The 23,394-nt window shown below is 41.9% G+C and overlaps 1 protein-coding gene across 1 annotated transcript; it reads left to right on the forward strand.

Annotated features, from left to right (window-relative positions):
- Window positions 1-6,437: 6,437 nt before the first annotated feature.
- On the forward strand, window positions 6,438-19,657 carry PSTK (phosphoseryl-tRNA kinase). The gene is made up of 6 exons (XM_020899017.2): window positions 6,438-6,990; window positions 9,330-9,621; window positions 10,073-10,271; window positions 12,901-12,976; window positions 15,483-15,576; window positions 19,386-19,657. The coding sequence occupies exons 1-6, from the start codon at window positions 6,784-6,786 to the stop codon at window positions 19,583-19,585; spliced, it is 1,068 nt and encodes a 355-aa protein (XP_020754676.2). The 5' UTR covers window positions 6,438-6,783; the 3' UTR covers window positions 19,586-19,657.
- Window positions 19,658-23,394: the final 3,737 nt, after the last annotated feature.

Genomic DNA, 23,394 nt, shown 5'->3' on the forward strand with positions numbered 1-23,394 from the left:
GTTTTTTGAATGTGGAGTTTTAAGCCAACTTTTTCACTCTCCTCTCACTTTCCTCAAGAGGCTTTTTAGTTCCTCTTTGCTTTCTGCCATAAGGGTGGTGCATATCTAGGTTACTGATATTTCTCCTGGCAATCTTGATTCCAGCTAGTGCTTCATCCAGTCTGGCATTTCGCATGATGTACTCTCCATTTAAATTAAATAAGCAGGGTGGCTATGTACAGCCCTGAGGTACTCCTTTCCCACTTTGGAACCAGTCCATTGTTCCATGTCCAGTTCTAACTCTTGCTTCTTGACCTGAATACAGATTTCTCAGGAGGCAGGTCAGGTGGTATGGTATTCCCATCTTTTAAGAATTTTCCACAGTTTTTTGTGATCCACACATTCAAAGGCTTTAGCATAGTCAGTGAAGCTGTAGTAGCTGTTTTTCTGGAATTCTCTTGCTTTTTCTATGATCCAACAGATGTTGGCAATTTGATTTCTGGTTCCTCTGACTTTTCCAAATCCATCTTGAACATCTGAAAGTTCACACCTGGCTTGGAGAACTTTGAGCATTACTTTGCTAGCTTGTGAGATGACGACAATTGTGCAGTAGTTTGAACATTCTTTGGTTTTGCCTTTCTTTGGGATTGGAATGAAAATTGACCTTTTCCAGTTCTGTAGCCACTGCTGAGTTTTCCAAATTTGCTGTCATATTGAGTGCAGCACATCCACAGCATTGTCTTTTAGGATTTGAAGTAGCTCACCTGGAACTCCATCACCTCCACTAGCTTTGTTTCTAGTGATGCTCTCTGAAGCCCAATTGACTTCACTCCAGGATATCTGGCTCTAAGTGAATGAGCACATCATCGTGGTTATCTGGGTCATGAAGATCTTTTTTGTATAGGTCTTCTGCGTATTCTTGCCACCTCTTCTTAATACCTTCTGCTTCTGTTAGGTCTATACTGTTCCTGTCCTTTATTGTGCCCATCTTTGTATGAACTGTTCCCTTGGTATATCTAATTTTGTTGAAGAGATCTCTAGTTTTCCCCATTCTTTTGTTTTCTTCTATTTCTTTGTATTGATCACTTAGGAAGGCTTTCTTGTCTCTCTTGCTATTCTTTGAAACTCTGCCTTCAGATGAATATATCTTTCCTTTTCTCCTTTGCCTTTAGCTTCTCTTCTCTTCTCAGCTATTTGTAAGGCCTCCTCAGACAGCCAGTGACTTTGGCCTTAGAGAAATAGCAGGTAGTGGGGATGACAGTGCCTCTTTGAACCTGGTCCAAAGAGGATAGTCCCTCGAAAGGTAAGTGTGGTGTCCTCTTTCTACAGACCCGAAGCACCTCTTCCCGACCCTCACTCTCTAGAACAGACCCTGAGCCTGAGGGTGGTGGTTGCGGGGGGATGGAGACGGGGAGGGGATGGGGACGGAGAGGGCATGGAGTCGGATTTTCTCTCCTCACTCCTTTTCCCACACGCACTCTTTCCTTCGAGGGTGTCAGGTGGATGCCGGCAGTTGGACTTTAGTTGCAGAGATTTGGATGGTGCTCATGGCAGCTGTGGGACCGGGGCAGGTGGTGTCTGAGGAAGGTTAGGGGCTTTGGGATGTGGGCCTCTTGTCCACGGGGCCACCAGGTCAGATGGAGGTGGAGAAACAGCAGGGCCCGAAGCGGTTGGCCGCCCCACCCCCACCCCCCCACCCCCCTTCTGCACTCGAGGCCCCTGGAAGAGCGATCAGGAAGCATTGAGTCTGTGGTGGAGTAAAATCTGAGCTGAACCTGATGGGCCTTTAAGCTTTGCCCAGAAAAGTGGGAGTGGAAGAAACTTTCTAGATACTCTCGGGGTAGGAAGGTATATGGTCCTTCCCCACGACCACCACCCATCCTCTTCATGAAGCCCATAGAGATGAGTTTTCCATGTTCTGAAAGGAAAAAGGGAATCAGAATAAAAAAGTGGAATGTCAGAGTTTGAAAGGTCTTGCTTCTTGTTCTAATACATTAACTTTCATTGACAGTAACATGTTTGAACAGTCCAAATAAACTCTTCTTCAGAAACATCAGTCTGCACTTGAAAGAGTGGAGTCAACACTATCACTGGACTTCAGAGTTCCTGAACAAGGCTGAATGACCAGGAGTCAGGAAACTAGACTTCTATGGTCTCTCCTTTCTCTTGCACAGTCAGTGAAGTCACCAGATCTGGGTTTTCTGAAAGAAAATCTATTATATCTTTCTTCATCTCTGCTTCTTTTTTGAAGCACTAACTTTCGTCTGAACAATTCCAGGAGCTTCTTTCCTGTCCTTAGCCTTCATTCCCAGTCACTTCCATTCCACCCTCTGCCCTGCCCTCTGCTGCTGCTTCTGGTGCTTGATGCTCTTGACTGAGTACAGCCTTTTGTACTCTGACTCCTGCCTGCCTCCCTGCCCTCCCTCCTACCTCAACCTTTGCAAAAGCGGTTCCCTCTTCCTGGAAAGCCTGTTATTTTGGAGCAGAGAAAATCCTGTTCATCCATCATTCAAAACCAAGCAGATCTCCACCCTATGACAGAATTAAACTCATTCCTCCATACGACTCTTATGCTTTTTAGGTATCCCAAAGAAAATCCAAAACTGGAGGTTATGTTTATTAAAAGTCCTCCCAGGGATATTTTGTTCCATTATGTTGCAGGTTCAGTTCAGTTCAGTTCAATTGCTCAGTCCTGTCTGACTCTTTGCAATCCCATGAATCGCAGCACGCCAGGCCTCCCTGTCCATCACCAACTCCTGGAGTTTACTCAAACTCATGTCCATTGAGTCAGTGATGCCACCCAACCATCTCATCCTCTGTTGTCCCCTCCTCCTGCCCCCAATCCCTCCTAGCACCAGGGTCTTTTCCAATGAGTCAACTCTTCACATGAGGTGGCCAAAGTATTGGAGTTTCAGCTTCAGCATCAGTACTTCCAAAGAACACCCAGGACTGATCTCCTTTAGGATGGACTGGTTGGATCTCCTTGTAGTCCAAGGGACTCTCAAGAGTCTTCTTCAACACCACAGTTCAAAATCATCAATTCTTCAGTGCTCAGCTTTCTTCACAGTCCAACTCTCACATCCATACATGACCACTGGAAAAACCATAGTCTTGACTAGATGGACCTTTGTTGGCAAAGTAATGTCTCTGCTTTTTAATATTCTATCTAGGTTGGTCATGACTTTCCTTCCAAGGAGTAAGTGTCTTTTAATTTCATGGCTGCAGTCACTATCTGCAGTGATTTTGGAATCCTCCAAAAAATAAAAGTCTGACACTGTTTCCACTGTTTCCCCATCTATTTGACATGAAGTGATGGGACCAGATGCCATGATCTTAGTTTTCTGAATGTTGAGCTTTAAGCCAACTTTATCACTCTCCTCTTTCACTTTCATCAAGAGGCTTTTTAGTTCCTCTTCACTTCTGCCATAAGGGTGGTGTCATCTGCATATCTGAGGTTATTGATATTTCTCCCGGGAATCTTGATTCCAGCTTATGCTTCTTCCAGCCCAGCATTTCTCATGATGTACTCTGCATATAAGTTAAATAAGCAGGGTGACAATATACAGCCTTGACGTACTCCTTTTCCTATTTGGAACCAGTCTGTTGTTCCATGTCCAGTTCTAACTGTTGCTTCCTGACCTGTATACAGGTTTCTCAAGAGGCAGGTCAGGTGGTCTGGTATTCCCATCTCTTTCAGAATTTTCCACAGTTTGTTGTGATCCACACAGTCAAAGGCTTTCACATATTCAATAAAGCAGAAATAGATATTTTTCTGGAACTCTCTTGCTTTTTCAATGATCCAGTGGATGTTGGCAATTTGATCTCTAGTTCCTCTGCCTTTTCTAAATCCAGCTTGAACATCTGGAAGTTCATGGTTCACATATTGCTGAAGCCTGGCCTGGAGAATTTTGAGCATTACTTTACTGGTGCATGAGATGACTGCAATTGTGCGGTAGTTTGAGCATTCTTTGGCACTGCCTTTCTTTGGGATTGGAATGTAAACTGTCCTTTTCCACTCCTGTGGCTACTGCTGAGTTTTCCAAATTTGCTGGCATATTGAGTGCAGCACTTTCACAGCATCAGTTTTCAGGATTTGAAGTAGCTCAGCTGGAATTCCATCACCTCCACTAGTTTTGTTCATAGTTATGCTTCCTAAGGTCCACTTGACTTCTCATTCCAGTATGTCTGGCTCTAGGTGAGTGATCACACCATCGTGATCATCTGGGTCATGAAGATCTTTTTTGTATAGTTCTTCTGTGTATTCCTGCCACCTCTTCTTAATATCTTCTGCTTCTGTTAGGTCCATATGGTTTTTGTCCTTTATTGTGCCCATCTTTGCATAAAATGTTCCCTTGGTATACTTAATTTTCTTAAAAAGATCTCCAGTCTTTCCCATTCTTTTTTTTTTTTTTAAATCTATTTCTTTGCATTTGTTACTAAAGAAGCCTTTCTTATTCTCCTTGCTATCTTTGGAACTCTGCATTCATATGGGTAGATCTTTCCTTTTCTCTTTTGCCTTTGGCTTCTCTTCTTTTCACAGCTATTTGTAAGGCCTCCTCAGACAACCATTTTGCCTTTTTGCCTTTGTTTGTCTTAGCGATGGTCTTGATCACTGCTTTCTGTACAATGTCATGAACCTCTGTCCAGAATTCTTCAGGTACTCCATCAGATCTAATCCCTTGAATCTAGTTGTCACTTCCACTGTATAATCATAAGGGATTTGATTTAGGTCATACCTGAATGGTCTTTTGGGTTCCCTTACTTTCTTCAATTTAAGTCTGAATTTGGCAATAAGGAGTTCATGAACTGAGCCACAGTCAGCTCTATAGAGTACAGAATAAACATCTTAGTTAATCTCAGCAACTACAGGTGAGATTTTGGAGAGGTTATGAACAATGCTGTGCTGTCCAGGTTGTGTTTGAGTTAAGGTAAAGTAGTTCAAAGTCTTTTTAAGTGAAAATCTGTTTGTGAATAGAAAGGGGTTCCAGAAGGCTTAGCTCTAGGAATTAGAAAGAAAGTAAAGAAAGAAGCCAAAGAGGCTAAAGTTTTTCCACAGACAAAAAGCTGGCTGAGCACATTGTGGCCAAAGACTGTGGGGTTCTGCTTCATTTCAGGGAGAGACAAATAGGTAGAGTACAGAGGATTTTTAGGGGAGTGAAACGATTCTGTTTAACACTATAATGGTAGGTACATATCATTATACATTTGCCAAAACTCATGGAATGTATAAGATCAAGACTAAACCGGTAAACTATGGGTGATAATGTGTGCTGTGCTGTGCTTAGTTGCTCAGTCATGTCCAACTCTTTGCAACTCCATGGACTGCAGCTGGTCCAGCTCCACTGTCCATGGCAATTCCCCAGGCAAGAATACTCCAGTGGGTTGCCATGCTGTCCTTCAGGGTATCTTCCCAACCCAGGGATCAAACTCAGGCCTCCTGCATTGCAGGCTGATTCTTTACCAGCTGAGCTACCAGGGAAGCCCAAGAATACTGGAGCGGGGAGCCTGTCCCTTCTTCCCGACCCAGGAATCCAACCAGAGTCTCCTGCATTGCAGGCTGATTCTTTACCAGCTGAGCTACCAGGGAAGCCTGATAATGATGTGTAGGTTCATCAATTCATAACAAATGTACCATCCAGGATGTTGATAGTCAAAGAGACTTGGGTCGGGGTGGGCAGAGGTGTATGTGCACTCTCCACTTTCTTTTCAATTTTGCTGTGAACCTAAAACTGCTTTTTAAAAAGTAAGCAAGCAAAACTAACCATGTTTAAACAAGAAAAAAAAAAAGGTTGCTTAGGAAAGGGAGAGGAAATGAGTGTGAGCGTGGATGAAGAATAAAAAAACAATAATAAAGGAGAGGGATCTTGCACTGGGCCTATGACAATGAACTGTCATGAAATCAATGTTTAACTCAGTGGTCACCCTAAACCCAAGAGAAAGAAAATGAGATTGATGTATGTGCACCTGCTCTGTAATCACAAATATATCAGATACAACACCGGGTTATTGATTATATTTTGTCCCTAATTCTCATTCACTTGTTCACCACATTTTGAACATACCTCCTTATGACCCACAAGTAACCTCATAAAATAAGCTAAAAGCTAGAATCTCAATGCAATTATACTACCTCACACTCCCCACAGAGGGAATCCATTTATATTTCCCCACATCTTAGCACTTCTTTTTTTAACATTAAAAGAAAAAAAAAAGTGTGCTCTGCATGAATGCACAGAACTTGGAAGTGTAAGGAGGAATGTGCCTTTCTTGCCTTCATTTCCGGACACTTGCTGCCGGCTGGTGGCGTTACCGCGCAATAACTAATATTTTTTGCCTTTCCACCTGTCACCTGGAAGGAACAGCGGAGCAGTTGTCAGACTCAGCTTCAGCTCGATGGTTCTTTTTTTTTTTTAACTCCCTAGTCCCGCGGCTTCAGGGATTTCAATAGTTCCCCGACCAGGGATTGAATCTTGCCCTCCGCGGTGACAGCGTTGAGTCCTAGCTGGACTGGATCCCAGGGAATTCCTACTTTTCTGACCTTTTAGGAAACGCATCCCCGTGAACTTGCCAGCCTAAGGGACTCGACTCACAGTCAGTTCAACACTAGCGCTTCAAGGGTCAAAGGGGACTATCTCGGAGACGACTGAGACCAGGCAAGCCTTTTTGATCCGAAGACTCGCTCAGTCCTCCCTTGCGCCCCCAGGAGGTGCAACACGGCGGTGGGAGGACTGCGCATGCGCGGTTTGACGGGCATTGCGCAGTCAACGCTTCCGGTGGCCTCGGGTCTCCCACTACAACGTGAAGATGGGGGAGGACGTCAGAGGAGCGCACAGCGAAGGGCCACAGAAGCTAGTCCTCTGCGTTCTCTGCGGCCTGCCCGCGGCAGGAAAGTCAACTTTCGCGCTCACCCTCAGACACCGGCTACAGCAGGAGCTGGGCTGGGCGGTGGGCGTCGTCGCCTATGATGACGTCATACCGGAAGCGGGCCTTGAGGCAAGCGCACGCCCACTGGTCAGTACGGAGGGGGCGGGGCCTAGGTCGGAGTTCAGTTCAGTTCAGTTCCGCTCAGTTGCTCGGTCTTGTCCGACTCTTTGTGACCCCTTGGGCTATATCCCGCCAGACCTCCATCCGGAGTTTACTCAGGCTCACGTCCATTAAGTCGGTGATGCCATCCACCATCTCATCCTCTGTCGTCCCCTTCTCCTCCCGCCTTCAATAGCCAAGGGAAATATATTATTGGAGGAGACCCTGATGCTGGGAAAGATTGGGGGCAGTAGAAGAAGGGGACGACAGAGGATGAGATGGTTGGATGGCACCATAGGTGTACTGGATAATGCATGGTGTGGGAGAAGGATCCCTGATGGAGGAGAGACGGGGGTTCGGGGAAAGTGAGCTGGTTTACACAGAATAAGTTGACTATGAATATGACAGGAACAAACAGCCACCAGTATAGGGTTAGATTCCGAAGTCAGCGTGCAAGGTGGAAATCTCCCATTGTCAGATACCCTCCTGAAAATCCTTTGGGAAGGTTGTTCTGAAAAGAGGGACAGACGCTCTCAAAATTTCCAACACAGCCAATTTAACAATCAGCCAGGAAAATCCAGGTTTTATGGGGCTTTAAGTTATGCAGTTTGAGGGAAACCCTTTTAAAGAGGAAGAATACAAAATTACAAGTAACAAGGTACTTTCTAGGGTGCCTCCTGTGAAAGTCCAGTCTGTGCAAATGAAGAATTCATCTTCTGAAGCTGGATCTTCATTTGTAATCAGAGTAAACCTGCCACTGCCAGAATAGGAAAAGATGTTGGTTTCTTAGTTGACCACAAAATGAAGTAATAGGCTTGTCTTTGGGTACCAAGTGCATACTCCGCTTTAAACCCTCAGATCACCCTCAGCGCGATGGGATGCATCCCTTTGAGAAGCATGTGAAAACAGAGACTTTTTGGGCAACAGTAGATTGATGGCACTCATCTCATGCTAACTCTAGAGAAAATACTCCATGACATATTCTGAAAATTTTAAGTAGTTTTGTTGTTGAGTGTTGAATGTAGATGAGTTTGCATAAATAAAATGCAAATGTGTGATTTCAGTCTGAGTATATTTGCAAAAATACAATGCATTTGGCGTGTGAAAAATTTTGGACTTCACCAGCAAAGTTATATATTTCCCCATTCTTGGCTAATTGTGAGGTAAATATGGTATCAGTCCTGTGGTAGCACTGGATTTACTTAGGTAATAGTATTTTCACCACTCTGGAGGAATCTGGAACTTGGCAATAGAGATTGTATTTTCTGTGGATTTCCCTCAGTTATCTTACTGTATTTTTTCCACTCTCCCCCTACAAAGGCCCAGGGGCTCATTTTGTTACCATAATTAGGATATCTCACATTTTAGGAAGTGATCTGTGTTGCTCTTTTCTTTTCAGTGGATTTCACTGATATATTGGGTTGGCCAAAAAATTCATTTGGGTTTTTCCATAAGATGGTACAGAAAAATCCGAGCCAACTTTTTGGGCAATCCAATATTTGTTTTGTGTGCTGTAATCTCAGTGATGTGATGAGGCGTGGACAGACAGGAGAGGGATCCTCATCTCCCATCCTTGTGTTTTCCCTCCAGCCTTGATCTCATAACTGAGTCAGTGTTCTCCAGAGCTCTTGAGCAGCAGCGAGGTTACTTGTGTTTCCACACTATTTATTCTCTTCCCCTCAATCTGCTTGCTCTATCTTTCACTATCCCATTCCATTCCTATTGTTAGCCTGATGTCCTTTCATCTGGACCCAGAGACTTTTCAGCTGATCCTCTTTCTGTCTGCAGATTTGCTTATTTCAAGGGCACGTGGGCATTGCTATATCTTAGCCAGACTGTTTTATTTTGGCAGGATATTTATTTTAGTTCCTTCTTTCTCCTGGTAACAGCTTTTCATTCTTTCATTTATTCACTTTTTCAGTCATCTCATATACATTTCTGGAGCATTTTTAGGTGTTAAACCCTCTGCTGAAGGCTGAGTATACAGCAGACTATTATTGATCTAGCAGAGACATGGAGTTGCTTAAACAGTGTAAACCCTCTTAGAGTGGAGACTCAATGTATACAGGTGTCATGGTAGGCGAGGGAGGGTCTGCATGCCTTCTGCATGGTTGAGTCTGAAAAGAGTTCACAGAGAGCTAATATCGCTGAGTAGTTTTTCAGCAGAGGGAATAGCATATATGAAGACATGAGTATGAGAAAGCCAGTTGTGTCTAGAAACCTCCAAATGGTTCAGAAATTATCATATGGAGCAGGGCGGGTGTTGAGGTATGACCACAATACTGGCCAAAGCCTAATATAATTTACAGTTCTCTGGTATTTTGCAGCCATCCCAGTGGAAATTGCTTCGCCAGGAACTGTTGAAGTACCTTGAACACTTCTTGCTGGCTGTCATTAACGGGTGTCAGATGTCTACCCCACCCAGCAGGACTGAAGTCATGTGGGAGGATTTTATAACCTGCTTGAAGGATCAAGATATGATATCTTCTGCAGCTGTCGAGGCCCAGTCTCTCTACCCCTTAACAAAGACTGCTGTGTCTAGACCTCTGCTTTTGATTTTAGATGACAACTTTTATTATCAAAGTATGAGATATGAAGTCTATCAGCTGGCTCGGAAATGTAATTAACACATTTTTTTCTCCTCTTACACACAAAGATATTTATTCACATATCAAATTTACTAGTGCTGGAACTTCCCTAGTGATCCAGTGATTAAGACTTCACATTCCAATGCAGAGGGTGAGGGTTTGATCCCTGGTCAGGGAGCTGATATCCTACATGCCTTGTGGCCAATAAACCAAAACATAAAACAGAAACAACAGTATCACAAACTCAGTAAAGACTTTAAAAATGGTCTGCATCAAAGAAAAACCAACATCACTGTTTTTAGTGGGAACTTAAGTGGATTAGGAGGTTTATATGGATTTACTTCATTTTCAAAGCTACACAATAGTTCAGTACTGCGAATGGTCTTTCCTTCTGCAGATGGGATAACTTATGTAAATGCATTTAGTTCCCATTTTGGAAGAGTACTGCCTGAGTAATTTTTTGGTTTTTGAATTGTTTTCAGATTCATTAGGCTTTTGCCAGCTCTTTTTAGACTGTGCTCTCGAGACCTGTCTACAGAGGAATGCCCAGAGACCACGACCACTGCCTGCCGAGACCATCCACCAGATGGGAAACAAGATAGAAAAGCCCAACCCTGAGAAAAATGCTTGGGAACACCGCAGCCTCGCAATTCAGAGTCCAGCATGTGCTTCGGAGGCCAGGTAGCCCACTCAAAGGTGCCTTTCCACCAGGCGCCTTGCTGGACCGAGCCCTGGGCCGCATGCTTCTCCTGTTATCCACGTGGTTGCTCCTCACACAAGCCTTGGAGAGAGATTATTTCTTCCCCTTTGTGTAGAAGAGAAAACCCAGTGAGGAAGTTTAGTTTGCCCAGAGTCACTGAGATTGTCAGTTACAGCTGAGAGGTGAATCCAGGTTTGTTTGCAAATATGTCCTCTTGTTAAAATTATATGGTTTCCCAGGGATCAGGGCAGGGAGTTCAGAGTAGGATACCTCTCTGATACTCTTGCTGAAGTAGTGTAGTCTAGATTGCCCAGCAGTTTTCTTTCCTTTGTCAGTTTTTTAAAAAAACTTTTTATTTATTTTTTTGGCTGCACCACGAGGCTTGTGTGATCTTAGTTCCATAAGCAGGGATCGAACCCATGTCCTCTTCATTGGGAGCACAAAGTCTTAACCACTGGACCACCAGGGAGGTCCCCTCAGTAGTTTCTTATACAGAGAAAAGTAATGGAACTGAATCCTGGCTATGCCTTAAATCTCACTCCATTACACTGCTTGTGTAGGTGTGAGGCTTGTGGCTATATTGTCTAATTCATTTGATTACTGAAATAGGTCTCTAGAGTTCTAGAGTTCTAGTTTACAACATTTCTGATAGAAATTTCACTGATGATGGAACTGTTCTGTATTTGTCCTGCCCAGTATGGTAGCTGCTAGCCATATGCAACTGGCCATCAAGCACTAGACATATAACCAGTGCAACTCACGACCTGAATTTTATTTATTATGTATTTATTTGACTGTTCTGGGTCATCTTTGCTGCATGTGGGCTCTCTCTAGTTGCAGAGAGCCAGGGATGCTCTAGTCACTGTGCATGGGATTCTCCTTTCGGTGGGTTCTCTTGTTGTGGACCACAGGCTCTAGAGCACAGCCTAAGTAGTTGTGGCCCATGGGCTTAGTTGTTCTGAGGCATGTGGGATCTTCCTAGACCAAGGATCCAACCCATATGCCCTGTTTTGGCAGGCAGATTCTTAAACACTGGACCACCAGGGAAATCCCATGACCTGAATTTTAAATGTTATTTTGATCACTTTAAACTTAACTGGTTGCATGTGGCCTGTGGGTGCTGCAGGAACAACACAATTCTAGAGGTATGTCCCGCATAGTTCCTTAGATCCTGCCTCACTGTTGTCCATATGAGATCAACAGTTTTTAAAAGGCTAATGTTTTAAACTCTGTACTCTGTATTCTCTTCCAATCATATAAATGTTTTTCTTAAACTCATTCTTCAAAATGTTTAGTTCCCAAGATAGTTTCCATGCATTTTGTAATACTCTAACATTCTAAAAACATTCAAAATTGGATTTAAGTAAGTACTGTTCATAGGGTTAATGAAATAAGCTATGGCTGAGATTTCTAATTTTAACTTTCCATAATATCTTGAAACTTTGAGCAGGTGAACACATAGCTGATTGATGGCTTGTGTTTCTGGAATACTGAAAATGTTTTCCTTTGGAAATGAATGGCTGGTTGAGATATTGAGATGTCCCATGAGAGCAGCCCAAGGTTACCATCACTGCTTTGGGGGCTAGTTCTTACTAGAGGTAGGAAGGAGTGTGAGCTTTGCCAGTGCCAGGGCTAACCCTGAGCAGAATATGCAGGTTTGTCTTGAGTCTTAAGAACTTGGTCCAGGGACTTCCCTGATGGTCCAGTGGCTAAGACTCTGTGCCGCCAAAGCAGGGGACGCAGGTTCAATTCCTGGTCAGGGAACTAGATCCCACATGCCACAGCTAAAAAGACTCCACATTCCACAGCTAAGACCCTGTGCAGTCAAATAAATAAATATATAATTTTAAAAAGACAAAACCTAAACCAGGGAGGAAAAAAAACCAACCCGTGGTCTAAAATAGTCCCAGCATAGCTGTGAAGGGGTTGTCTAAATTCTGGTGACCTCCTATTTAAAGTTGAAAGATTATATGACAAATATACCTTTCCCAGGCTTCTGTGAAATACTACAACTACTTAACTGGTGGTTCAGCAGTAAAGAATCCGCCTGCAATGCAGGAGCTGCAGGTTTGATTCCTGGGTCAGGAAGATCCCCTGGAGTAGGAATTGGCAACCGACTCCAGTATTCTTGCCTGGAGAATCCCATGGACAGAGGACCCTGGTGGATTAGAGTCCATAGTGTCACAAAGAGTTGGACATGACAACTGAGCTCACATACACAGACACACACACACACAAAAATGAGTAGAAGCCAGGAAATAAATACTAAGCATGCTTCTTTGGGGAATATAAAGTTGTAGGTGCCTAAAGTTCAGCACTTAATGAGAGAAAAGAGAGAATATCTTTTCAAAGCTTATTAATAGGGGTCTTGGGAAATTACTGATTTTTTACAAGAGGGATTTTGGGGGGCTTCTTTGTTTTGAAGTTCTACATTTGAATTTTGCAAGCAGAAGGGAGCTTCCAAATCACTTTGCTTTCCCCCTTCTGTTTAGGATTTTGGATATACCACTTTTATTCCTCTAGAATTCAGTTTAGTGCTCAAAAACACAAGTTCTTTTAAAAAACAGGTGTTTGATGTAAGAATTTATTTAATCCTACCTCCTCTTACAGGCTGAAGCTGACTGATTTATTGATTACTGCTTTGGAAAATCCAGTAAAATACATGGAGGAGAATTTGGAACAAAAAGTAAGTCTTTCAGTTGAGATTTAGCATAAATGAGAAGGAACTTTCGGAAGAAAGATCTTCTGTAGGAAGAGCATTTGGAGCTGAGTGTGAAGTATGAATAATGTGTGGAAGGTGATCTCTGTCCCTGCCCCAGCATCTCACCAGCATCCAGCCCCTGATACCTGGGTGCAGCGGTGCTCTGGAGGCAGCCTGCGCTGCTTGGTCAAAGGCAGCTGTTAAATTTTCAGAAACATTGGAGCCTGCTGATGTTAACATTGATAGCTTGAAGTGGGCATGGATGGGAATATTTACACCATTGTTGTTGTCGTTTAATCACTCAGTCGTGTCTGACTCTTTGTGACCCCAGGGACTGAAGCATGCCAGGCTTCCCTGTCCTTCACCATCTCCCAGAGCTTGCTCAAACTCATGTCCTTTGAGTCAGTGATGCCATCCAACCATCTCATCCTCTGTCGTCCCCTTCTCCTCCTGCCTTCAGTCTTTCCCAGCATCAGGGTTTTTTCCAATGAGTCAGCTCCTCACATCAGGTGACCAAAGTATTGGAGCTTCAGCTTCAGCATCAGTCCTTCCAATGAATATTCAGGACTGATTTCCTTTAGGATTGACTAGTTTGATCTCCTTGCAGTCCAAAGGACTCTCAAGAGTCTTCTCCAGCACCATAGTTCAAAACCATCAATTCTTCGGTGCTTAGCCTTCTTTATAGTCCAACTCTTATATCTGTACACAACTACTGGAAAAACCATAGCTTTGACTAGACGAACCTTTGTTGGAAAAGTAATGTCTATGCTTTTTAATATGCTATCTAGGTTTGTCATTGCTTTTCTTCCAAGGAGTAAGTGTCTTTTAATTTAATGGCTGCATTCACCATCTGCAGTCATTTTGGAGCCCAAGAAAATAAAGTCTGTCACTGTTTCCATTGTTTCCCCATCTATTTGCCATGAAGTGATTGGGACCAGATGGCATGATCTTAGTGTTTTGAATTGAGTTCTAAGCCAGCCTTTTCACTCTCCTCTCTCACTTTCATCAAGAGTCGCTTTAGTTCCTCTTCACTTTTTGCCATAAGGGTGGTGTCATCTGCATATCTTGAGGTTATTGATATTTCTCCCAGCAATCTTGATTCCAGCTAGTACTTCATCTAGCCCAGCATTTCACTTGATGTACTCTGCATATAAGTTAAATAAGCAGAGTGACAATATACAGCCTTGACGTACTCCTTTCCCAATTTGGAACCAGTCCGTTGTTCCATGTCCAGTTCTAATTGTTGCTTCTTGACCTGCATACAGGTTTCTCAGGAGGCAGGTCAGGTGGTCTGGTATTCCCACCTCTTGAAGGATTTTCCACAGTTTGTTGTGATCCACACAGTCAAAGGCTTTATCATAGTCAATAAAGCAGGAGTAGATGTTTTTCTGGAATTCTCTTGCTTTTTCTATGATCCAGTGGATGTTGGCAATTTGATTTCTGGTTCTTCTGCCTTTTCTAAATCCAGCTTGAACATCTGGGAGTTCTTAGTTTACATGCTGTTGAAGCCTAGCTTGGAGAATTTTTAGCTTTACTTGGCCACCATGTGAAATGAGTGCAATTGTGTGGTAGTTTGAACATTCTTTGGTACTCCCCTTTTTGGGGATTCGAATGAAAACTGACCTTTTCCGGTACTGTGACCATTGCTGAGTTTTCCCAATTTCCTGGCATACTGAGTGCAGCACTTCAACAGCATCATCTTTTAGGATTTGAAATAGCTTAGCTGGGATTCCATCACCTCCACTAGCTTTGCTTGTAGTGATGCTTCCTAGGGCCTACTTGACTCCTCACTCCAAGATGTCTGGCTTTAGGTGAGTGATCACACCATTGTGGTTATCTGGGTCATTAAGATCTTTTTTGTATAGTTCTTCTGTCTGTTCTTGCCACCTCTTCTTAATATCTTCTGCTTTTGTTAGGCCCATACCTTTCCTGTCCTTTATTGTGCCCATCTTTGCATGGTATGTCCCCTTGGTATCTCTAATTTTCTTGAATAGAGAATCTTTCCTATTCTAAATAGACAAACACTATAGATGGGTTTGTTTCTGTCTTTGAGAGCCCATTCTTAGACATTAACCAGCATACCTGTAGGCACATGTAACCCAGTTTACAACTTGATGTATTTCACTTAGACCCTCTCCTAGAGAAGAAGGGGGCTTCCCTGGTGGCTCAGATGGTAAAGAATCAGCCTGCTATGCAGGAGACCTGGATTCGATTCCTGGGTTGGAAGATCCCCTGGAGAAGGGAATGGCTACCCACTCCAGCATTCTTGGCTGGGAAATCCCATGGACAGAGGAGCCAGGTGGGCTACAGTCCATGGGGTCACAAAGAGTCAGACACGACTGAACGACTAACACTTTCACTAGAGAATACCTGGAACAGAAAAGCCCCTTTTACTTTTCTTTCCGTCTGTTCACCTATGTATCACCTACACTTTAGTCATTTCTTTTATACAACTAGGTAACTGACCCAATAACAATGTCTTATTACCTAGGAAGCAGACAGACTTATCTGTTCAACTAACATTCTTCATCAAGCTGATCAGACCCTCCGAAGAATTGTCTCTCAGACAATGAAGGAAGCCAAAGGTATGCTTAGTAGTTAAGATTCTGTTCAGTTGAGACTATTCTCTCCTGCTACTCTTGTTCCCTGGACACGAGTACTTTATGTACTTTTATTTGTGATGTTTACATCAAGTGTTCTGTTTAAATGTGCAACTCGGTTATGTTAAACTTCCACCCCTGGAATCGGGCTTTCATCCATCCAGTAGGTTTTTATTGAGTGGCTACTCTGTACTAGGCTTTATTCTAGATATTGGAACATTTGGAGGGAACAGAATGTCACAGTGAGGAGACACACACAAAAAATGAGTATATGAATATATGCCAGTGCTCTGAAGAAAAAGTAGGGTAAGGCAGCATAGGGGCTTCCCTGGGGGCGCAGAGGTTAAAGCATCTGCCTGCAGTGCAGGAGACCTGGGTTCGATCCCTGGGTCGGGAAGATCCCCTGGAGAAGGAAATGGCAACCCACTCCAGTATTCTTGCCTGGAGAATCCCATGGATGGAGGAGCCTGGTGGGCTACATTACATTAGTCCATGGGGTCTTAAAGAGTCGGACATGACTGAACAACTTCACTTTCACAAGACAGTGTAGTGATGGGAGGATTTATTTTTAAAAGAGCAACCATGAAGACTTCTCGGAGGAAGTGACATTTAAGCAAAGATGTGAATGAAGGGAAATAGCAAGCCATACTGATGCCTGGAGGATCATTCCAAGCAGTGCACAGGTAAAGCTGTTATGTTCTAGAACATAAAAGAAGCCATTGAGACCAGAGTGAAGCAAGGGATGGGGAGAGGTAGTCAGGGCCAGTTGGAAAATCAGCATGGCATCTGAACAAGCTCAGTGCACTGTCAGTCTGAGGTTAGATGAAATATGTGGTAATTACAGTTTTGGAAAATTATTCCTATAGGTTTTAAATATTGAACTCTTTACTATCATCCTTGATTTAAAAAATAACAGCAGCTTAACATTTCTTGAACTCCTTTTATATGCTAAGAGCCTTATATATTTTTTCTAGTCTTCAGAATCCTATCAGAGAAGTGTAGTTTTACAAATGGGGAAATGGAGGGTCTGAGAGGATAAGTATCCCTGCTCAAGGCTACACTGAACAGTGGCTATATATACTGGGCAACTTGGGGCTCAGAGTTAAGTCTGGTTCTAGTCAGTGCTTTCTGTTATGCTCCCGCACATCACCAACATTTATTATTAATGCCTTTAGAAAAACTTAGGACATTGGAAGAAGAAACAGTATACTAACCATATTATGTTTTTCAAACTTTTTTTTAAAACTGTGATCCATAAGTAGATTTTAATGACCTAGTGTGTGTAGCCCCTTACACAAACACACTCCTGCATAGAAACTGGTTTCACAAAACACTCCCATGTTTAATGAACTCTACTGTGGGACTATTTGATTGCATCTTAGAAAAACACTGATTGCAATGTGCAACCCAGGAATGGGTTATAATACAAAATTTGGAAAAGAGCTGGAACAAAAATAGTCTTACGTCAGAATGAAAACAAGAATAGTTGTAGAAGTTCTTTCAGCCATTTGCCTTTGTCTATAAAATGAATTATGACCATGACATCGGTCCCATCACTTCATGGCAAATAGAAGGGGAAAGAGTGGAAGCGGTGACAGATTTTATTTTCTTGGGCTCCAAAATCACTGCAGATGGTGACTGCAGCCATGAAATTAAAAGACGCTTGCTTCTTGGAAGGAAAGCTAGGATAAACCTAGACAGTGTATTAAAAAGCAGAGACATCACTTTGCCGACAAGGTCCATATAGTCAAAACTAAGGAAATGGCAACCCACTCCAGTATTCTTGCCTGGAAAATCCCATGAAAGGAGGAACCTAGTAGGCATGGGGTCATAGAGTCGGACATGACTGAGTGACTTCACTTTCACTTTCATGGTTTTTCCAGTAGTCATGTATGGTTGTGATAGTTGGACCATAACGAAGGCTGAGTGCCGAAGAGTTAATGCTTTTGAATTGTGGTGCTGGAGAAGACTCCTGAGAGTCCCTTGGACTGCAAGGAGATCAAACCAGTCAATACTAAAGGAAATCATTGGAAAGACGGATGCTGAAGCTGAAGCTCCAATACTTTGGCCACCTGATGCAAAAAGCCAGTTCATTGGAAAAGACCCTGATGCTGGGAAAGATGGAGGGCAGGAGGATAAGGGGGTGACAGAGGATGAGATGGTTGGATGGCATCCCTGACTCAATGGACATGAATCTGAGCAAACTCCGGGAGACAGTGGAGAACAAAGAAGCTTGGCATGCTACAATTCACGGGGTGGCAAAGAATCAGACATGACTTAGCGACTGAACAACATAAAATCAAGAGGGAATAGGGTTATACCCAAATTACTCTTGACTCTCTTCCTATCAATTAAAATTTTTTTTTTCCTTTTGGTGAAGGAGATGGCACTAGCTTCTAGAACTCTGCTTAAATAAAATTAGAAAATTTGGTTCTCTTTCCATTAAGAAGTAAAAGGACAATCCACAGAATGGGAGAAAATATTTGCAAATCACATCTCATAAGGGACTTATACCCAAAGTATATACAGGACTCTCACAACTCAATAATAAAGACAAATAACCCAATTTTTTAAACGGGCAAAGAATCTGAGTAGAAATTTCTTCAGGGAAGATAGACAAATGGCTAGTAAACACATGGAAACACACCTGGCATTATTAGTCATCAGGGAAATACAGATCAAAACCACAGTGAGATACCACTGCACACTCACTAGGACAGCTAGAATCTAAAAGTCCAAGTTTTAGTGAGGATGTAGAGAACTCAGAATCCATGGCCACCACTGCTGGGAATGTAAAATGGTGCAGCTGTTTTGGAAAACAGCCTAGCAGCTCCCAAAGAGTAAATGTAGTTACCATGGGACCTAGAAATGAAAACATATATTTATTCATATAAAAATTTGTACACAGGTGCTTATAGCATCATTATTACTAATAGCCAAAAGGTAGAAGTAACCCAAATGACCATCAGCTGACAAACATATGGATATGTCCATCTATCCAAAAAATGGATTATTCAACCATAAAAAGCAGGAAAATACTACAACATGGATGAACCTTGAAAACATTATGTAAAGTGTTAGAAGCCAGTCACAAAAGGTCACATGGTATGAGTCTAGTTATGTGAAATGTCCAGAATGGGGAAATCTGGAAACATGAGGTGGATTACTGGTTGCTTAGGGACTGAGGGCAGAGAGAGGGGGAATGGGGCAGGAGGGTGATATTAACTATCACAGATGATAAAAATGTTTTTCAAGATCGACTGTGATGATTGCTGCTTATATCTGTGAATATACTAAAACTACTGAATTGTAGTTTAAATGGTAAGCTGTAATGTTAATTTTACCTCCATAAAGCTGTTCAACAAAAAAATCAAGTTCTCAGTCACATCACCCACATGGCTAGTGGCTGCTGAACTGAATACAGCAGACATAGAACGCTTCCATCATTGTAGGAAATTATATTGGACAACTATTCTAGGTATATGAGCTTTAAACCCAACTGTCATTTTCTAGCTCTGCTCTTTTGCCTTACTATCTGTTAATTCAATAAGATTGTAAGCCAATTTATTTTGTCAACAAAAAGCCTCTTCTGCTCACATATTTCATAGCAGGTTATTTAAATGATTTGCTTGTATTGCATTGTGACCTTTGTCTACATGTATATTACACCAGCTCAATTATTATTTGTAGAAGAATCTGAATGAGTTTGTCTGAAGTAATCAAATTAATTTCCTAGTGTCATCAGTCCAGCTAAATTTAATCTACCCAAATAATTTTGAGTATCTTTATTTTAGATGAACAGATGTTTCCCTACAACTTGAAGCTTTTGGCAGAGGAACTTAACAAGCTCAAAGCAGAGTTTTTGGAAGACCTAAGACAAGGAAACAAAAGATACCTGTGCTTTCAACAAACCATTGACTTACCAGATGTTTTTTCTTTTTTCCATTATGAGAAAGATAACATTGTACAGAAGTATTTTTCAAAGCAGCATTAAAACTTCTGAACCTCCAATCAAATATCTAGTTTGGTTATGATTTTGCAAACTAATTAAAACAATTATGTATTACTGGATGTGTTCTAGTCTAATAATGTGAATTGCTAGAGACCAGTTTAAAAAAAAATCAGTCTATTCTTTGGACAAACTCTTAGAAAGATAAGAGTCTCCCTAGACTGAATCAGGAAGAAATAGAAAATATGAACAGACCAATCACAAGCACTGAAATTCAAACCATGATTAAAAACCTTCCAGCAGACAAAAGTCCAGGACCTGACTTTTTTTATGAAGAAAAGAGTTAACACCTATCCTTCTGAAACTTTTCCAAAAAGTCACAGAGGAAGGAAAACTTCTCAATCCATTTTATGAGGCCACCATCACCCTGATATCAAAACCAGACAAAGATATCACACAAAAAATAAAATTACAGGCCAGTATCACTGATGAACATAGATGCAGAAATCATCAACAAAATACTTGCAATCTGTATCAAACAATACATTAAAAAGATCATACACCATGATCAAGTGGTTCGTCCCAGGGATGCAAGGATTCTTCAGCATCTGCAAATCAATCACTGTCATACATCATACCAACAAATTGAAGAATAAAAATTGTATGATCATCTCGATAGATGCAGAAAAAGCTTTTGACAAAATTCAGCACCCATTTATGATAACAGCTCCCCAGAAAGTGGATATAGAGGGTACACTCCTCAACATGAGAAAGGCCATATAACAAACCTATAGCTAGCATCATACTCAGTGGCGAAAAGCATTCCCTCTAAGATCAGGAACAAGACAAGGATGTCCACTCTCACCAGTTTTATTCAACATAGTTTTGGAAGTCCTAGCTACAATAATCAGAGAAGAAAAAGAATGGGAATCCAAATTGGAAAGTGAGCTCAACTGTCACTGTTTACAGGTAGTGTGAGTCTGTACATAGAAGAGCCTAAAGATGCTACCAGAAAACTACTAGGACTCATCAGTGAATTTGGTAAAGTTGCAGGTTACAAAATTAACACACAGAAATCTGTTGCATTTCTACACACTAACAACAAAAGATCAGAAAGAGAAATTCAAGAAGCAATTCCATTTACCATTGCAACAAAAAGAATAACACACCTAGGAATAAACCTACCTAAGGAGACAAAAGACCTTTGGTCTGAAAACTATAAGATGCTGATGAAAGAAATCAAAGACATAAACAGATGGAAAGATATACCATGTTTGTGGATTAGAAGAACCAATACTGTCAAAATAATTATATTACTTAAGGCAATCTACAGATTCAATGCAATCCCTGTCAAATTACCAATGGCATTTTTCACAGAACTAGAACAGAAAATCTCAAAATTTGTATGGAGACACAAAAGATCCTGAATGGCCAAAGCAATCTTGGAGGGGGAGAAAAAGAAAACAGAGTTGGTGGAATCAGGCTCCCTGATGTCAGACTATACTACAAAGCTAGTCATCAAAACAGTATGGTACTGGCACAAAAATAGAAATATAGATCAATGGAACAGGATAGAAAACTCAGAAATAAGCCCAGCAACTTTAGTCAGTTAATCTATGACAAAGGAGGCAGGACTACACAGTGTTAGAAAAGACAGCCTCTTCAACAAATGGAGCTGGGAAAACTAGACAACCACATGTGAAAAAATGAAATTAGATCATTCCTTAACTCCACATACAAAAATAAGCTCAAAATGGATTAAAGACCCAAATGTGAGACTGGACACTGTAAGAGGAAAACATAGGCAGAACACTCTCTGACATAAATCACAGCAACATCGTTTTTGATCCATCTCCCAGAATAATGTAGGTAAAAGCAAAAATAAACAAATGAGAGCTACTTAAAACTCAAAAACTTTTGCAAAGGGAATAAAAGGAAGACAACCCACAGACTGGGAGAAAATACTTGCAAATCATGTAACTGATGTGGGGTTAAGTCTCCAAAACTTAGAGACAGCTTGACACTTAATAGCATTAAAACAAACAACCCACTCAAAAAATAGGCAGACGACCTGAACAGACATTTATCCAAAGAGGACAGATGTCCAATAGGCACATGAAAAGATGTTCAACATTGCTAGTTATTAGAGAAATGTAAACCAAAACTACAATGAGATACCACCTCACAGCAGCCAGAGTGGCTGTCATCAAAAACTCCATAAACAAGAAATGCTGGAGAGGGTGCGGAGAGAATTTAAATTGGTGAGAATGTAAATTCTCACTGTTGGTGACAATGTATATTATATTGGTACAGCCACTATGGAGAATACTATGGAGGTTCCTAACAAAACTAAAATAGAGCTACCATAGGACCCAGCAGTACCACTCCTGGGCATATATCCTGAGAGAAAAACATGGGCTTAAAAGATAAATGCACCCCAATGTTCACCGTGAGAGTTGGACTATAAAGAAAGCTGAGTGCCGAAGAATTGATGCTTTTGAATTGTGGTGCTGGAGAAGACTCTTGAGGGTCCCTTGGACAGCAAGGAGATCCAACCAGTCCATCCTAAAGGAAATCAGTCCTGAGTATTCATTGGAAGGACTGATGCTGAAGCTGAAACTCCAATACTTTGGCTACCTGATTCAAAGAACTGACTCATTTGGAAAGACCCTGATGCTGGGAAAGATTGAAGGTGGGAGAAGGGGATGACAGAGGATAAGATGGTTGGATGGCATCACTGACTCAATTGACATGAATTTGAGAAGGCTCCAGGAGTTGGTGATGGACAGGGAAGCCTGGCGTGCTGCAGTCCATGGGGTTGCAAAGAGTCAGACTCAACTGAAACTGAACTGAATTGAATGTTCACTGCAGCACTGTTTATAATAGCCAAGACAGGGAAGCAACCTAAATGTCCATCTACAGGGGAATGGGCAAAGATACGGTACATATATACAATGGAATGTTCAGTTCAGTTCAGTCACTCAGTCATGTCCGCCTCTGTGACCCCATGAAGTGCAGCACGCCAGGCCTCCCTGTCCATCACCAACTCCCAGAGTTTATCCAAACTCATATTCACTGAGTCAGTGATACCATCCAACCATCTCATCCTCTGTCATCACCCTCTCCTCCTGCCCTCAGTCTTTGCCAGCACCAGGGTCTTTTCAAATGAATCAGCTCTTTGCATCAGGTGGCCAAAGTATTGGAGTTTCAGCTTCAACATCAGTCCTTCCAATGAACACCCAGGACTGATCTCCTTTAGGATGGACTGGTTGGATCTTCTTGCAGTCCAAGGGGCTCTCAACCACAGTTCAAAAGCATCAATTCTTTGGCGCTCAGCTTTCTTTATAGTCCAACTCGAATGTTACTCAGCCATTAAGAATGAAATAAGGCCACTTGCAGCAACATCACCTAGAATGTCATATTGAGTACAGTAAGTCAGAGAAGGAAATAAAATCAGTTTATTTGTCATAACAGAAACTCCTTCAGTCAGTAGTCACTTGTCAGATGTGACAGGAATAACTAAGCAGCAGAGGAAGCCTTCCTTATTCCTGTGCCAGAACACTTTAAGGGGGTCACACCTTAAATAAACAGAAATTAGGAAGGAGACAAAATGCTAATTATGTTACCATTTTTGTTTTTGGTAACTCACATGACAGATCTTCTCATGGGTAAGGCATTCTACAAATCGAAACCAATGTAGCCATAAAACCTTTTCTTTAAAAAAAAAATTAACATTGACATACTGAAAAATTATTTAAAAAACTGGATCCTAGTTTTCAAAAAAGAAAAATTGAGATCCATTAGAAAGTGTGATTTTTTTATTCATACATTACAAAAGCAAAGCTTCATTCACA

Source organism: Odocoileus virginianus, chromosome 7, assembly GCF_023699985.2.
Source record: "Odocoileus virginianus isolate 20LAN1187 ecotype Illinois chromosome 7, Ovbor_1.2, whole genome shotgun sequence".
Taxonomy (NCBI): domain Eukaryota; kingdom Metazoa; phylum Chordata; class Mammalia; order Artiodactyla; family Cervidae; genus Odocoileus; species Odocoileus virginianus.

Excerpts from the sequence above, each read along its gene's own strand:
- PSTK (XM_020899017.2), top strand. The coding sequence starts at position 6,784 with ATGGGGGAGGACGTCAGAGGAGCGCACAGCGAAGGGCCACAGAAGCTA. Across the intron at positions 6,991-9,329 it reads AGGCAAGCGCACGCCCACTG|CCATCCCAGTGGAAATTGCT; the intron begins GTCAGTACGGAG and ends GGTATTTTGCAG. Across the intron at positions 12,977-15,482 it reads AGGAGAATTTGGAACAAAAA|GAAGCAGACAGACTTATCTG; the intron begins GTAAGTCTTTCA and ends CTTATTACCTAG.